The 17,280-nt window shown below is 42.3% G+C and overlaps 1 protein-coding gene across 1 annotated transcript in view; it reads left to right on the forward strand.

Annotated features, from left to right (window-relative positions):
* Nucleotides 1-17,280, forward strand: part of LOC109320786 (cytosolic phospholipase A2 epsilon-like) — a 60,592-nt gene that overhangs the window by 7,619 nt on the left and 35,693 nt on the right. The window contains exons 3-8 of the mRNA XM_019551042.1: nucleotides 5,480-5,552; nucleotides 10,649-10,785; nucleotides 12,062-12,190; nucleotides 13,136-13,176; nucleotides 14,919-14,961; nucleotides 15,926-15,989. Coding sequence (XP_019406587.1) covers nucleotides 5,480-5,552; nucleotides 10,649-10,785; nucleotides 12,062-12,190; nucleotides 13,136-13,176; nucleotides 14,919-14,961; nucleotides 15,926-15,989 — 487 coding nt within the window. The remainder of the gene's footprint in view (nucleotides 1-5,479; nucleotides 5,553-10,648; nucleotides 10,786-12,061; nucleotides 12,191-13,135; nucleotides 13,177-14,918; nucleotides 14,962-15,925; nucleotides 15,990-17,280) is intronic.

Below are 17,280 nucleotides of genomic sequence, written 5' to 3' on the forward strand. Positions count from 1 at the left end.
ATGAGACAGTGTTTCATTTTGAGTTTCATTTCATTTTGAAACCACTGTTCCATTTTGTTTCATTGAAACTGTTTTGCTGTTTCGACATTTTACCCATAGGCTATAATGGGGAAGCACGGAACTACCTGTAACTTTGTTACTTTTTGCCTGATTCAGATTAAACTTGCAGAGATGGTAGCCCCTTCTGAGACCATGATGCCTGCCAGGTTTTAAGGATATAGGAGCAGGGGTTTCTGAGAACCTGCACCTCAAGCTGCTGACAAGCAAAACTCATGTCACTTGTGTGTATTAAGGCACAGCACAGTGAAAACTGCAGGCGTGGTAGCCCCTGAAGAGACCATGAAGTCTGCCACCTTTCAAGGAGATAGATGTAGGGGTTTCTGAGAAACTGCACCTCAAACTTCTGATGAGCAAAACTTATGACGTGTGTGTGTGTGTGTGTGTTAAAGTGCATGCTCACGTGTGTGTGTGTGTGCGTGTGTGTGTTAAAGTGCATGCTCACTGGCACTGGGGCCATAGTAGTGTGCCCCAATGAGATCTTCTCCTCCCCTGTAGCCTCAGTCCGGCCACCACTTTAAATAACAACAAGTAAAATAATAACTTAGTGAGGAACAGTGCAGTAGCACTAGCAGCATCGTAGGCAGGCAAACCATGACAAAGCCTTTCTTTCCTCTCCTGCAGAAGCTTCTTCTCTAGCGTGTGTGCTAAGGCATGCCCTCACTGTGTCCTTCTGCCCTCTTCCCCCTCTCTCTCCTTACTTTGTGTTTCCCTGAAGGCAAGCCCAGCTTCAGCTTCGAAACTCAAAGCATTTCAAAACATTTAGACTGTTTCGACTGCCCTCATTTTGTTTTGAGGCTGTTTCGAAGCCCTTCATTTCATTTTGATTTCACTGTTTCAAGCTTGAAACAAGTTGAAATAGTATCAAAATGAAACAGCTAGTGAAATTTTGCACAGCCCTATTTTCTAGATGTAAAAATGTGTGCATCTCTGCAGACCCTGCAATCGTAGGTCAATTTACAGGTGATGGCCTTGAGTAGTCAGACAGGATACTTTGAGGTGTCACCAAACCCATCTTGGGGTGTTTGTTTATCAATGGGGCACATTTGCAGTAACTTGTACAGGTGATGATTTGTTTTTCAAACTGCAGACATACGCTGAATGGTTCAGACATTTTAACACCCTATACATTAGGATGTTTGTTGGGAGAAGTGTTTGTCAGGTACACGGCATCTTTTCTGTATCTTTTACAAATTTCTCTTGAGTTGCATATTTAGCCTTTTATTTTCTTTAGCTGCTAGGTCAATTGAAATGCATATGTAGCTTCCTTGCCTTTACTGGCTTCTGAGAGATACATGTGATGAGCATGTCAGTTCCCTGTTGACCATTTTCTTGATTTGACATAATTTTGCACAGAGAATAAATCCAATTGGGGTTGCTCTATTTTGTATGGTCCCAGCTGCCACTTTCATTTTTGTGCAAAATGCACTGTTATTTTAATTTGGTCATAAAGATCTTATGTCTAGGCCTGGCCGAGCTGTTACTGCATTCACCATCAACAGGCTTACTATTTTGGAAGCTGCAGAGCATCATGTTGATCTGCTCCAGCATCCACTCCTCTTCTAGCCTCTGTCCCTCATCCTCCCCGAGGACCCTCATGAGCCTCTGCAGGAAATCCTGCGTTGCCCCAGGATCCTCCACTCATGCTGTATAGAGCTCCCAGTAGAAAGCTGTCACCACCTCCAGCATCCCCTCATTTGACCAGTGCTCCACTCGGTCTCCGTCTACCAGGCTGGTCATTGTTTTTTTTATGGTTTCCTTTATCTTGCTAAAATAAGTAGAACACTCCTCGCCATCCTCCACGCAGGAGGCCCGGGCCAGGAAGATCTTCTTCCTTGCCTGTTCTCTGTACCAGGCCACCATCTTGGATTTCACCTCCCTCATAGCCTCCCTCACATCCCAACCCTAAGCTGGCTGCTTGTGCAGGCTCTGTAGTTTGTGGTTGAGGTATTCTTGTTGCCTTCTCTGGAACCAGGTTCATCTCCTTCTGGCTTTCCAGAAGAAGTCCCTCATTCTCCCTTTGATGCTAGTCCACCATTCTGTGTGGTTCCGGTATCTGAATCTGAGGGTTTTCCATCCTGCATAGTACTGCCTGAACCCCCACTGTATCTTCTCATCTTCCAGCAGAGTACATTCACTTCCCATGTGCCCTTGCCTCTCTTCGGCTGCTCCCCCATTCCTACTTTAACTGTTAGGAGGCAGTGGTCCAAGAAGCAGAAAGGTGTGGATTTGGCCTTGGCCACCTTCTACCCTTTTGGGAGGAAGGTGAACTCTATGTGTGATTTGGACTGCCCCAGGGGGTTTACTTGGGTGAAATTGCCCCCAGCCCTGTGGCCTCTTTGCCTGCATCCACCAAGCTGTGTTCACAGATGAGATGCTGCAGCAGCTTGGAGGATCTGTCCAGTCCTTTCATTTGACCTTTGCTTATTTTGTCACCCACCTCAAGGATGCAGTTCATGTCACTTGCAATCATCACTGGCCAGCCACTACCACCATGTTATTGAGGAAAGCATGTATCGATGTCCTATTTGCTGGTGCATGTGCATTCAGAAGCTCAAAAGTCCCTTCTTCTATTTCCAGGGTGACTTGCAGTAATCTGCCTGCAATGATTTCTCTATGCTGCAGGGGCCACACTCTGTCTCCCTCCAAAAGCACTGTGACCCCTGCTGCCTGGTCATCATCACTGTCCCCAGACCAAAAGGAGGGACCATGTTGCCATCTCTTCTTGAAATTGTCATAGTCTCTAGAAGTACAAACTATGCATGATCTTAGCCTAAAGGCTAAAGGTGCATGGTTTACTATATAGTTCATTGGGCTGGGCCCCAGCAGTCAACAGCATTTCAAGCCATGGTGATCCCATAGTTTAGCACTGCTCAGTATCTATGTGTACTCCAGATGCCCCCCCAACCACCTACAAAGGATCCATGTGCTAATTAGCCCTCCACTCATGACTGGAACTGAGTGTTCTTGTCGTGAACCCTCAGATCGTCTAAAATTGATAAGCAGATGAGGTGCAGGACAACCTGGTCTGGCTTTGCTTCATGGAGTGTGAGGCCACACTAATCATTTGTGACAGGCTGAGAGAAGGGGTGGCAGAGGGATTCTGGATGAACTGTTTGGAGCCCCTATTTGGTGATCTTTTCCAGACATTTAAGGCTGGTGAAGAGAGAGGAATCACTGGAAATGGGAAAGAAAGGCACAGCTCAGCTATGGGAGTGAAAACAAAGTTGAAATTGAATCAATATCATGGCACACCTAGACTTGAAAAAGAACCAGTGCCGAATGGGGCTTTGCACAATGAGTACTATCCTGTCTTATTCAGAAGGGCTGCAGTAGCCTGTTTTTGTGATGGGTGCCCAATATAGGCTTTGTGTTTTATAGTCATACTCGATGTTGGCTGCATTTAATCAACTTCATAGTTAGGTTCCATTACTGAGTACATGCTGCTTTTGGCAGCAGCTTAATGATAGACAATTTATGTAGTGAGATTTCCCTGTATGCAGATATAAAAAGAAGGGCTTTTTTTCACCCTATTGATTGGGGGAAGAAACCTCACCTTGTATTTAAGTAAATACAGTATTTCTTATTTACTAGATGATTATTTTTTACTTACATTTGTATTAAGCTGCATTAAGATGTCAACTAGAATTTAATTAAACACCAGACCAATGCTTCAAATTTATTAAACAAGTAATATTTTTTGCACACTGTTCAATTTCCTTCTCATACACTGTATCCAGAAGCCTTCCAGCAATATCTGTTCTCCTGGTCATAATGCTTGAACTATATCAGTGAATATTTGTTCTGAACAAGACAAAGAGAAAAATGTGTTGCATAAATGAACTGAGCAATTCTTTAATCTATGGTGGCTTGCTGGATTTTGGTGTTCCTGTTTGTGAACTCATTTATAATTTTACGGGATAATGAAAAACGTCTCTTTTTGGATACAAGGTATTCACTCTGGGCACATCTACATGTTAATTAAAGAGCAGTAGTTACTGTGTAAGTAGTTTAGTACTTGCTTAATGAAGTGCTAACTACTAGCTACTTCAGTAGCACTGGTGAATGGGTTATTTTGTGATGTTTACTGCACAGTAGCTTTTTAGCATGGTTTTTGACCAGTTTGCTACTGTGCAGTGTTATTAGCCTACCATGGCATGTGTCTCATGTAGATGTGCCCTGTCTGACATATGTTCCTGCCCTGCTCTGCCCCCCTTGAACAGCCAGGGGGAGCCCCAGGCTCACCCGGGTGCCAGACCCAGCTAACAGGGAGCATGAGAGCTTAGCCCTGAGCTCCAGAGGGTGTGTGGAACTGTCCAAGCTGGTAGGCAGTTCCATCCCAGCCAAGGGGAGATCATGCTGACCCACGAGGGCAGGGAGTAGAGGACAAACCCATCCTGATCTCCATGGAACAGGAACAGCTATCCTGGCTGCTGGGACAGCTGCCTCCCAGTCACATGGAGATTGGGACCTGATCTCTGTGGGGCAGGGAGAGTTGTCCATGCTGCTGGGCAGCTGCCTCCCAGCCACATGAAGATCAGGCTGGGACAGTTCTCCTACATGTCACTTCTGAGTAATGCCCTAGTTTTGCATTGATATTCTCTCTCAAGACTCTGTCTCTTACTGTGTGTGATTGACACAGCTTTTGCAAGCTAGCTGGTCAGATCAGACATTCTTGGTTTGAAATTAGAGTTTTCCTTCTAGCAGGGGCAACATGAGTGGAGGGGTGTATGCGGGTGCATGTGCATCCCCTGAGCGTGGCAGTGCACCCCCCTGTGGGCAGCCACCACTTGCCACCCTGCCACTGAAACCACTGGCTTGTCCCCAAATCCACCTCAATCATAAATTCTTCCTTTTTAAAAAAGGACAGGAGAAATCTCTTTTTCAATTTTTTCCTGTTCATCAAAAAACTGCATGAAAAAGAGACACTTCTAAATAGACCTTGAATCTGGATGCAGAACACCAACCACAGTATTGTTTAGAAATTGTACAAAGCCAAAACATAACATTTTAGTGAATAACTGTATCATATTATGTCATTTTAGATGTGAAGAATCACTTCAATCCAAAATTTGTCTGAGATCACTGTGTGAAAATGGTGTAGGATGATTTAAGTGGTTCATCAGTTTTTCTTTTTTTTTCTTCACTTATTCTCTTTTGCTCTGTATTTTCTTCCACAGGTGACTGAAAAGTTCACTAGGAGACGGGAGTGATTTTTTTCTTTAATGAAGGAATGAGAAAAGAACCACCTATGGAATGGAGTTCTGGAGCCTCCCCTGATAGTCATATTTTTTGTTGTATGGTTATTTTAAAGAGTATCCCTGAGCAGGAGTTATAAACCTTTTCATGTTTTGTTATAAATTAAATGACTTTATTCTATGTTGTTAATATTCACATGGTTTTGTTTGTCGTTTTTTGACAGAAGGAAGCATCCCCTTGCTACTTGCTTTCTGTAAGGATCATGAGAATGAGGAATGTTCCTCAGAAAGATATCTGTGAGTACTTGCACTGTTAGTGGCTCCTCATAGCTTTAAAATTAGTGAGCATGACTGAACAACAAGGACAATTTGCTTTAGAGGTAAAAAATGTCAGGAATGAATTTAACTTCATAACTGTCATTCCACTGACTTGATCTTAGCAATGAATTTGACTGTGTGTGTGTGTGCTGTAAAATGAGTTATTCTTTTCATGAGGCTATCCAATGCATCTGGTTTCTTTTCAGAAGATATATTTATGGTCCAAGTCCCATATGTACAAATAACTATACAGTTGTCCAAATATGGTAGAAATATAATACAAGAAAGATGCATGGCACATGGAAAGAGCACAGCAGCAGAATATTCAAGGCATCTCAGTATAGCTCCAAAAGTGTAGGTTTAAGCTTCACTGTGAATGCACATCAAAAGCTACTCCCAGCTAACAGACAGTAAATTCAAGTAGGGTGGTAAAAAGCATCCAGACATCATATAAACCACAGCACTCCTTTGTTTAATACTGCATGCATAAATGGGTATGCTTTAAGCTCACAAGCTCAATGGGCAATAAGTTCAGACATTCCTTTGTCCTTTTTGGTATGGCATAGTGAAGAATATCTGGACTTCAATACATGTCCAGAGTATTGTCAAACTATAATCAGATAATCAAATTACTATTATTGTCAATATTGTTATTGTGATTTATATTGTGATAGTGCCTAGTTGTGGCAGTCATGAGCCATGTCCACACAGTACTAGGCATTGTATAAACACAGAACAAAGAGAAAAACCTTACCCAAAGAGTTTGCAATCTAATCCAAACACTAGGAATTGTTGCCAGAGGATCTTCTACCACAGTATATCTGTCATCCTCTCAGATGTCACTATCTTACCCTTCAATATAAGTAAACTGAAATACTTCAAAAAGCCTAAATTCTGGGTTACTCTAATGCCCCTTTACACCTTTTTGGCTGGTCAAAGTGTGTATAAATTATACTTGCCTTCATACCTCAATGCAAGTGGACTTAGTGTCCTGAGAGGCTACACAGAATCACAAGATCTTACTGCTTTTAGCCTCCTATGCAGATAATAGCCCATAGTGAGGCATAGCCTCTAGTATAGTGGTTTTAAACCTGTGGTCTGTGGGCCCCTGGGGGGTCCACAAACTATGTCTAAAGGGTCTGTAAAAGATGACTATGATCAATCAAAAGTATGTGAATACACACATTTACAATGCAAAGGGGCCACACCTCCATACAAAATTTCCAAAGGGATCCACACCTCCATCTGAAATTTTTTAGGGACCTACAAATGAAAGAAGGTTGAAAACCACTGCTCTAGTATTTACCTTGATTATTTATAGAATTCATTCATACCCATTGTCAAACTAAACATTTATGTGTAGCTTGGCGCCCCATGAAAGATTAGCTTCCTGTTGCTATTTCTCACTTATTATGGTATATTATTACCAACATGTAGTAGGTTTTTGTCACATCTTCTAACTTTGCTTTTTTCCTTTAGTTCAGCTATCTATCTATCTATCCATCCATCCATCTATCTATCTTTAGTAAATAAATTTTAAAGATATTTTGTAAAGGAGGCTAAATTTTGCTTTCACTCACAAGTAACAAAGCAACCCAGTTGTTCCTTCAGAATGAAAGAATTGGAGAAGTTTTGCATAAACAAGTCAGAATGGTTTAGATTAGAGTGATTTAGTCCAAACACCTGAAGTTTGTGGGGGCCAGGAAGCTCATCTAAACATTTATCAAGGTTGAACTAAAGTTAAATAGCTGTGTTTGTGTTTGGTGTGTTGACAGAGTGTGTAGTGGGCCTTGTAATATCTTAGTAATGAAACAGACATCTATAATAAGATATGCATTGAATAGGTGGTAATTAAGTACAAATTAGTTGTGCAATAGGACTTTGAGTCTAAGTTCAAGCACAAGCCCTGGCTATGACTTGACCTTACAGGCACTATTGCTTGGACAGAAGAAACAAATAGTGACAATCGTGTGAGATCTGTTATTTTTGTAAGGTTTCAGACCAGATTGTTGGGCTATGAAATGGAACTGAAAAATAAACCTCTTATGGTCATGCATCCAGCTCAGAACCAAAATGAAGGGCAAGTTTCAGTTGAACTCACTCACACATCTGAATTTCAAGGGAGTTCCTGGCACCTTCAAAAAACCACTCTACAGGTTTATGCTACAAGTGGGAAAACAGCTTCCATTTTGAAGCATGACTGGTATGTGGGAGATATAAAACCTACTGCCGTTTTCCTGAACAGGCCTTTTTGATGGGGAAGTGACATTTTTGAGGTATTCAGAGGGCAGGGAGTTGCACCAGTAGATGGGCCTGTTTGGTCATTTATCTCAAACAGAACATGAATTCTCTTGAGATTTATGTCCCAGACAGTTCTATATACTGAAGGCCTCATCCTTTGTCATTCGCTGTTGATCTGAACTGGTGTGAAAGTAGATTCGGACCCAGAATTTTTAAATATATGAAGGTTATATATATTCTAGTTCCTCAGAAAGCATACATCATAGTCAATAATGGTGAACTTTGTGGCGGTGATGGGGGGGAAGCGGAGGGGTGTAAAATCCAGAATTTAGTGCATGGGAAACTTACAAAGTCCTTATGCATCAAATCAGAAATTTGAAAATCCCTTTGGGAAAAATAAAAACTTAGGCTCCCCCTCTAACTTGTCTTCCATTTTACCAGCTGCATAGATAGGTCTAAAAGAATTGGAAGCTCTTCCCCAAGCTGGTGTTTACCAGCCTCCTTCCTGCAGAACAGGGGCCTTTGTCTTTTTAAGGCTTTTAAGATTTTTTAAGTAAGCCCCACCTCCCATGACTGCACCCGGGTGCTTGGAGAGGCTGATCCAGGGGGATGCAGTGGTGAAGTTGATACCTGGTCTAACCATAGTTTAAAACCAACTGCCTGGCAATGGCAACTGCATTCTTATTTAGGCAGAAGTGAGGGAATTAATTTTCTTCATGGTTCATTATTATCTACCCCATTTCTTCATTCCACAGGTGCTAATGACCAACTCTCCTTTTTAATGGTTTTTATGTTGCACTAATCAAGTTATCCTTTCTCCTACAATTCTCCTGTCTCTTACCTGACTCTGGTAATGCAGCTCCTAGTTCACAGCCCTACAGACTGTGTTTACCACTAGCTAAAAACATTTAATCAGGTGTGGAAAAGTTAACTAGGGTGACTCACCCTACACACAGTAACTCAGATGTGGAAATAACTTTCAGTGAAGCACTGGATGCACAGTTAAGATGCTCAAGAAAGCTAAACTGAAAAATATAGCCATGGGCCTCTAGCTTTTAGTAAAGCTTCTAGTTTATTTTTAACTGTATTGTGTTATATGTGATGAGGTACCACACCATCTGTACTATCTATCCCCTTACAAAATCCTAGATCCTCCCATGGGTGTTTGAGATTCTGGTGAGATAACATGGAAACTACTAGGCCTGTGCGAGTCGGCAGCTATTTGATCCGGCTTCGGATCCAAGCCACTCGGATGCCAGAGATCTGATCCGGAGCTCTGGACCGGGTGCACCTGGTGGTGGGTGCAGGGCAGATAGGCAAGATGTCTGGGCAGTAGGTCTGGGTCTCATGGCAGCAGTGACAATGGCTGCAGCAGCTAGGAGCCACCGCTGCGAGCTTCTGAGAAATTGAGTCTGGCTGCTGCACTGCACCCATCCAGCCATGCACCTCGGGGCAGTGGGACTGGCTACATGTGCCTTGGCGGGCTGGATCCAGCCTGTGTGCTGTATTTTGCCCACCCCTGACTTACATGATTCACAAAATAAACCCAGAGATTACAAATAGGAATCCATAGAATCTAAAACACTGGGATGTGTTATGGTATTTCTTAGTTCACTGCCACAACAGGATTGCTCTATTACTTTTCCTAGTAAAAAAAATGAGTAAAACCTAAGAGCTAACTTTTTCCAGAGGGGTAACTTGAGTTATATGAAGTTGAGAATTACTGCTCTAATCCCAGCTGGGGACTCCAGGAACTACTGAAATGATGCCCCTGAGGATGATGACAGATTGCCAAAGGGAGAGACATAAATATGTCTTAAAAAACCCCTTGAACCTGTGATTGAGCTGCCAACATTTGGGGAACTACAGCAGTAAGCAAATTATTGTTGATGTCAGAGGAACACCAGGTTCTACACATATAAGCTCTGAAAACATTTTTAATAAGCCTCAAAGAAAAACATGGAAAAGAGATTTAATGATGTGGCTAGTCATCAGCAATCCCCTGATTCAAGGATGATCTCTGCCATGGCTCATTGATGGATCTTGACGTGACATAAGAGTCCAGTCCTTGAGCTGCAGATCTGTCTACAGAAGTTACAGGACTTTCCACAGGAGAAAGTAGGCTGTAGGCTGGGATTCCACTTCTTTTCCTTCCTCTGCTCTCTCTTCTCTGCCTCTATGTTAAGATGTTTTACCTTGAAATGGGCTGCTGCTTGGTTGAGGTTGCATCACCACTGGAGATAATTAGCAGCCAGTTTCTCCCAGCTCTTGATATCAGCATCCTTTTTCTTGAGATATGCCTGCATGCCCCTTATACATGCTGCTGTACTCCCCCATCTACTATGGTTGGCATACTCTCACCAGGCTGCCTCAGACAGTCATTGAGTTTGCTACACAACTGCTGAACAAAGGAGGGAAAGAGAACTTTTGTAATGTGGTCTCTCCTACTGTACCACCTACCTGTTCTCTCTTTTGCCAGTTTATGTTGGAAACTACCAAATTGCCCTTCAAGAATGACAGGGGGAGAGGGCAGAGATGGAGGGGAGAAAGCTTGCTAACCCCCCGCACTCCATCCCCTCCATCCCTGCTGTCATGGTGGCACTTTGCCACTCCACCGTCACCACCTCCTGCCCATAATGCTCTTGGAGCACTCTGATTGGTTGTTTCAGTAACCAATCAGAGTGTTCCAAGAGCATTATGGACAGAGAGACAGATGGACTAAGCCCTTTATTATATTAGAATATTAGCATGAAATTAACTAGTGTATTGAGTTAATCAATTTTGCATGGAATACACTGCTGGTTTACAAATTATTCTGTATTTTTCTTCTACAGTAAATAAAACTGATTGCTACGTGAGCCTCTGGTTGCCTTCTTCTTCATGTGAAAAGTTACGAACTAAAGCTGTCTCAAACTGCAAAGATCCTGTTTGGAATGAAACCTTCTATTTCAGGATCCAGAGTCAGGTCAAGGTAGATAAAAACACCTAGAACTTTCTCTTGAGTCTCATCTATAGGCAGATCCCACCAATCTAAGCAGGGCTAAGACTGTCAGATTTTCTAAGAGTGACGTTACTTGTTGCTCTTAGAACATACTAAATACACTTAAAATGCAAACATCCTCATGTTAAAGCTCATTAACTTGTACTAAGTGCCCTCTGAGTGTCTCAAAGTTATGGCACTTCAGGGCCATATTACCTAGCTCATGTTAGGGCAACTTCAGTCTGCTCAACAGAGATAAAACAAGCAATTTGCAGTTCTCCAGCATCCCAGAATTCACTGCTTCCAGCTACCTCCTGCCCAGAGCAGTGGTAGATCCCAGGTGCCCTGGCTCCATTCATGCCCTCTAGTGGCAAATTAGAGTTATGCAGGCAAGAAATGGTATTAACCCTCAACATACAATCACTCACAGCATAATTTAACTTCAACACCTCTTAATATTTCTCAGATTTAGTGTGGTCTAAGTATAACATGTAACTTCGCCCTGTTTGCATCTAATATCTTTTCATTTAAAGTGCACTGAAAACTCTTCTTGGGATCATTTTAACTGTTCTAACCTACTCCTGAGATCATTTAGTATGCCTGAAGGCTGCTTCATTTTTGTATACTTATTTTAGATGCTCTGGTAAAAAAGAGAGATGATATAGGATGGCAACACATGCAACTGATGAAATACAAGTAAAAATCAACAAATATTTGGAACAAAATCTTACTGAAAGGAAGCATGGGATAATAGAGAAAGCAAAGGACTAGAAATAAGAACTACCAAGTTTGAACAAAATTAATCAGTTTATCCAGACTGAATACTGGTACTAATAAGAACGTTATATTTAAATGCATATTCGGTACAATTAGTTCTGTGTTAACCTTGAAGGTATATGGATCAGTAAAACTCACAGAAAACCTAGAAATGTGACCTTGTAGAGTGCTTAATATGAGACTTGTTACATCTAAAATTAAATTAACACATTATCTAGATGGAAAATCTGTCAGAAAATATTGGCAAGTAAAAATGACAACACAAATGAATTTCCACTACAACTTTAAATTTATAGAAGTAAACATATATCTTCTTAAAATAAGATTAAACACCTATTCTCTCCATCTTCTGCTGTGTGCCTGTTTTTCTCTAATCACTTTTTTTTTTTTCACTTTCTTACAAACACATACCAAGCATGAACTATTTCTCAAAAGTCCTGTTTCCTGGGTGTATACAAATTAACAACATTTTTCTCATTTCTCTTCCTAGAACGTCTTGGAACTAACTATATTTGATGAAGATATTAACCAAGATGATGATCACATTATTGTTCTCTTTGATACAGCTAAACTTCCCCTTGGAGAAACAGTTTTTATTGCATTTCAATTAAATCCACAGGTGAGGACTAGTATGACAAGAAGAACTGAGTGGAAAGAATGTGTTTGTTTTGCCTCCTAAACTTTTTCTGTTGCTTTTATTTAACATAAGGTATGAGTGGTCCAGTCTATCCATATTGATTTCTGTCAGTCTATGACAGAAGAAGGCCTCTCCAAAATTGCACTTGACATTGAACTGAATTGTTTGATCACAATCTTAATCTACTTTTTCAGAGGAGTTTGGGAAAGGTTTGATATTTTTGCTGATTTATCATCAATGATAAAATTGTAAGAGATGACACTCTCAATTAGGTCATTCAAAAATTATTTTTTGAAGTTGAAATGTAGAACTGGTAGAAGGGGACCTAGCCAATATTGCAGCCTAATTTATTTCTACATGCAGTCTTGTGCAAGTCAATCTCTTGGTGACTTCATTTCCTGCTGTAAATTGGGATAGTGAAACCATCTATTCAATAGAAAAATAAATGTTATGAACATAAAATAATTTGAGTGAAGTGCTTCCAAAATTTCTCATGATAGATGCTATAAAGTCTAAAGGTAGTAGAATATAAGTTGTTGCTATTGCCCTGATAATAGCGTGAGAGTAGGGTCTATGATTCTTGGAACAGGAATTGTACTGTACTGGTAAGAAAAAAACACATATCTGGTAATAGTGAAGTATAAGGTCAATATTTATTAATGGACACAAGACCCCTTGTTTAACAAAGGGGCAGATAAACTCATTTTACACACCTGAACATCCTAATCCAGAGATTTTTATAGCCTATATCTGAAAATTTAATTAAAACAACACCTGGAAAGCAGAATACTGTTAGGCATCAAAACATGGAGAACACTACTTGTCTCACAAAAATTTAAGATACTTTGCAGAAGCTACTTGTGTCCCAGTCTGCCAACTATCCTTTTTAGCTTTATAATTTCATGCATTTTCTCCCCTTGTTTTCAGAGAAAGGAGGAGTTGGACATTGAATTCATGTTGGAGGACATGTGAGTAAAATTTAGGTATTATAGAAATATCAAATCAGAGATTAGTCAATCAGTAGAGGGGAATGTTTTGTACATCTGCTAACTCTTTACTAGCCACATCCCTGTCCCAAGATTCATTCCTTTCCTTAAAAAAATTTAGAAGCATATATTTAAAGGAAAAGAGAATGACAAAGAATGAGTGAGAGCACAGCAAATATCAGCATTGTTTCTTATTAATAATTTGTGTCACTATATTTTTCCTAAAGATGATTTGTTATTTATGGTCTCCCATAGTAGCCCACAGCTGCCATTTTGAGGCTGGTAAAACTCATTTCTATAAGTCTGTTGTTTTTCTGGAGTAAGTACTCCAGGCTAATTCATGGTTTTGAAGTGGTGTCACTCAAAATGCGATTAGGGCTGTTATAAGCCCCTCCCATCCATCTCACTGCTATTGAAGCATTTCTACTGATGAGTAGACAGTGGGTCCCCTAGATAGAATGGGCCACATTTTGACGATCAACCCACATTAATATGACTAAGAAAACATTTAAGAGGGGAAAAAACCCTATCACTCCTAGGCTATATCTCTGCTGTCTCTGTGGCAAGCTTGGAAGCACTTGCTTAGAGCATGACAGCCCAGAAGTTAGAAAATGGAGCTGGCCACATACAGCCGTTCATTTTCTCCTGGGAGACTCACTGCTTTCCTAGTAGAAACCACGAGTGTACAGGCATTCATTTTTCTCCCAGGGCAAAAATGGCTGATCCAGGAGAAAAATAACCCAAGAACAGTCAGAGTTAAATGGCACCCAGGAGAGTCTCTTCTGGAAGAATGAACTTCTGTACAGTTATTTTCTGAGAGAAGCCACGGCAGTCCTCCAGCATCCCATCATTCTTTGCTCCCACAATTGTACTCACACACATCCAGGGAAACAGGGCATGTATACACATGTTCCTATGGTGACGTTACTGCACCATGATTTAGTAACAGCCTGTACTGCACTGTGCACATTACACATGATTATTTTTAACAGCTAATTCGCCATAGCAGCGTGCTATAACAGGGGAGTGCATCACTACACTGAAGTAGCTGCTAGTCATGTGTAGATCCCCATGGATGCTACGTCACTGTAGTGCATTGCTATGGTGATGTGGTGTCATGTGTACATGCACTCACAGTGTATCACTTGGCCTGGACTCTTCTGCTCCAGCTGAGCAGGGATCCCCTTCACAATCCCCTCACTGTGTTGCAGGGAGACACAACCTGCAAGAAAATCTAGGTTAGCCATTCAGGGCATCCCTGTGCACTGATGTCATCTGTCACCAGAAAGACTGCAGAGCTTGCAGAGCATATGTACATAGGGGGCCCCCAGCTGTGCAGCATCTCATCATTTGAATGTCTGTTCAGGGGTCTCCAGGTAAGTTTTTCTACCAGAAAAAAGAAATCTGGGAGAATTCTCCAAATCATTTGAACATGTGTACAAAGTACTAATATGACCCAGAACTCATGCCAAGAAGCACACCCAGGTCAGAGAGCTTGTGCAAGGTTCTGGGCACATGTACCAGTCTTCATGGACCCAGATACACTGTCTAATTTCGGAGTGGGAATGATTTCGGAGTGGGAATGAGCTGTTTCTGGGAGGGAAGCTTCTTGTTTGCACTCCTGAGGTCACTATGGAGGCAGTGGCAGCATGGCTCTGCTGTCTGCTTGAAGTTAGCATTTAGTTTATACCAGTTCTGAATGCATATGTTTCATGTTTATCTAGTCTAGGTCCTCCTGAAAACATCATCACAAATGGAGTAATAGTGGTGAGTTTTCTTTTTTTTTTCCTTTTTTCCAATGCTACACAGTAATGTGTATAATAGTGCTGGGACTAGAAAATCAGTGAGCTGACTTTCCATGTATTGTCTCATCCTGAGGCAGAGGGTGATGCTGAAGTAGTTTGTGGACTCTTCTGAATATATTTATACTGCTATTTATGGTTAGTCCTGATGGTTACTCCCAGCCAGCCAAAATCACAAAAGATCTCCTCTCTGTCTACCTTTACCTTGTGGCTGCTACAGATTGTCCCTCCTGTTTCCTCTCATTCTACCCATTACCTGTCTCTCCTTCTGTGCTTAATATTAATTACTGGCAGTAGAGAAAGAAAGTAGGGTACAGAAGAGCCATTAGTCAAGGACTGCTGATGGTGGCCTTCCTGTATTTGCACCCTGTATTACCTGGGTGAGTTTCAAGCACAGTGAAGGAAAGGAAGGCTAGAATAAAATGCAACTTAAGGCCCTAAAGAGAAGCAGGACTTCCAGACTCAGGCTGAAAACTGAAGGTCAAGGAGGGGAGGGAGATTTCAGTTAAAATGGTTGGACAGTGGCTCTGAAGTTGCATCTGAAGTTGATTTTTGCTGTCACTGTGGATACATAATAAATCTTTTCCAATGACACCTGCTCTTACAATATCTTTTCCTCTTTTGAGAAGGCTATATGTAAGAGCTTGAAGAACGCTATCATTGTCTCCTTTTTATCACATCAATACTTAAGTTGTTATGTTACAAGCTACCCTCCTTTCATATGAAGTTTAAGTATGACTCAAGTGCACACTCATATCACTTAGTCTGCCAGAGAAGTAATTGCAGAAGAATATAAGATGCTTAGCCCTAGGGATCATGCCTGCTGCTTGCAACAGCATTTACAATATTTGCCAGTCCTAATGGCAAGATAGTGGGATAAAAGTTATATCCAGCTCTGTAGCAATCTCTGTACTGATCCTGTCTTACAGTCCCGTGAGCTTGCCTGCTTAGAAGTTCAGATGGATAGGAGAAAAAAGAAGAAATACTGCACAAGTAAGTTTAGTAACTGGTTATGAGTACTTGCAGCTTTTGTAACAGTGATTAGAAAAGACATCTTCTATGTTAATACAGGTTTCCCATGATTTATGTGGATTCTTTATATACGAATTCCCTCTTACGCAATGAACATATTTAGACCTATAATTCATTATATGTGAGGTAAATTGGCTCTTATGCGATCAGCATAGATGCCCAAGCACGTAAGTCTGGGAAGAGGGGAAAGGGCCATGGCCCCACTCACCCCAACCCCAACTGGAGTGTCCCCAGGAGTGGCCAGCACCAGCTGCCTGCAGCAGCTGGGCTGCACTGTGCTCCACCTGTCCCCCCATGCCTGGACTCTGTCTGTCTCCACTTACCTCTGCTCCTGGGCTGTGCCATGTCCTGGAACAGGCAACTGGTGTCAGCTGATCCTGGGGCCACTCCAGTATGGGCTGGGGTGAATGTGGACAAGTGGAGCCCTGGGCGATGCAGGGCACGGCGCAGACCCCCAGGGATGCAGTGGCCCTGGGAGCAGCCAACACCAGCAGCCTGCAGTCGCTGGACTGCACCGTGCTCTGCCTGTCCTCACTCACCTCTGCTCCTGCGCTGCAACGTGCCCTGGTACAGGCAGCTGCTGTTGGCTGCTCCCGGGGCTGCTCCAGCACAGGAGGGTGAGTGCCCCGCACCAGCCAGGGCTCTGCTTGTTCATACTCACCCCAGCACATGCTGGAGCAGTCCCAGGAGCAGCCAACACCAGCTTCTTGCACCAAGGCATGGCGCAGCCCAGGAGCAGAGGTGAGTGGACACAGGCAGAGCCCAGGCACAAGAGGACGGGCGGACCATGGTGCAGCCCAGCGGCTGCAGGCAGCTGGCGCCAGCCTCTCCCAGGGCCGCTGCAGCTAGGGTTGAGGTGAGTGCCACTCTGTTCCCCCTGCTTTGCTACCTTGTGCATCCCCAGGAGTGGCACGCCTCCCCCCACCCCTTCCCTGGTCCCAGCCTCACTCCCTCCCTCACCGCTGTGGGAATCTATCCTTATTTGTTACATTGTAAAATGGGTCTGCTTTATGCAAATTTGATTTATGAACTATTCTCCGGGAACACATGTACCACATAAATCGAGGGGAACCTGTAGCTTTATTAACTGTTTCTATACTTGGTTATAAAAACCATACTACTTTAAAGTAAAATTATATCTGAGACTGTACTAACTGACAGGCTTAGAGAAATACCCTTGAATGCTGGCATTGGTATCCAGCACTTTTACCTGAGAAAATGAACACAGTCAGACTTACTGCCCATAGAATTA

The sequence above is a fragment of the Crocodylus porosus genome, unplaced genomic scaffold (assembly GCF_001723895.1).
Source record: "Crocodylus porosus isolate Cpor-Errol unplaced genomic scaffold, CroPor_comp1, whole genome shotgun sequence".
Classification (NCBI taxonomy): domain Eukaryota; kingdom Metazoa; phylum Chordata; order Crocodylia; family Crocodylidae; genus Crocodylus; species Crocodylus porosus.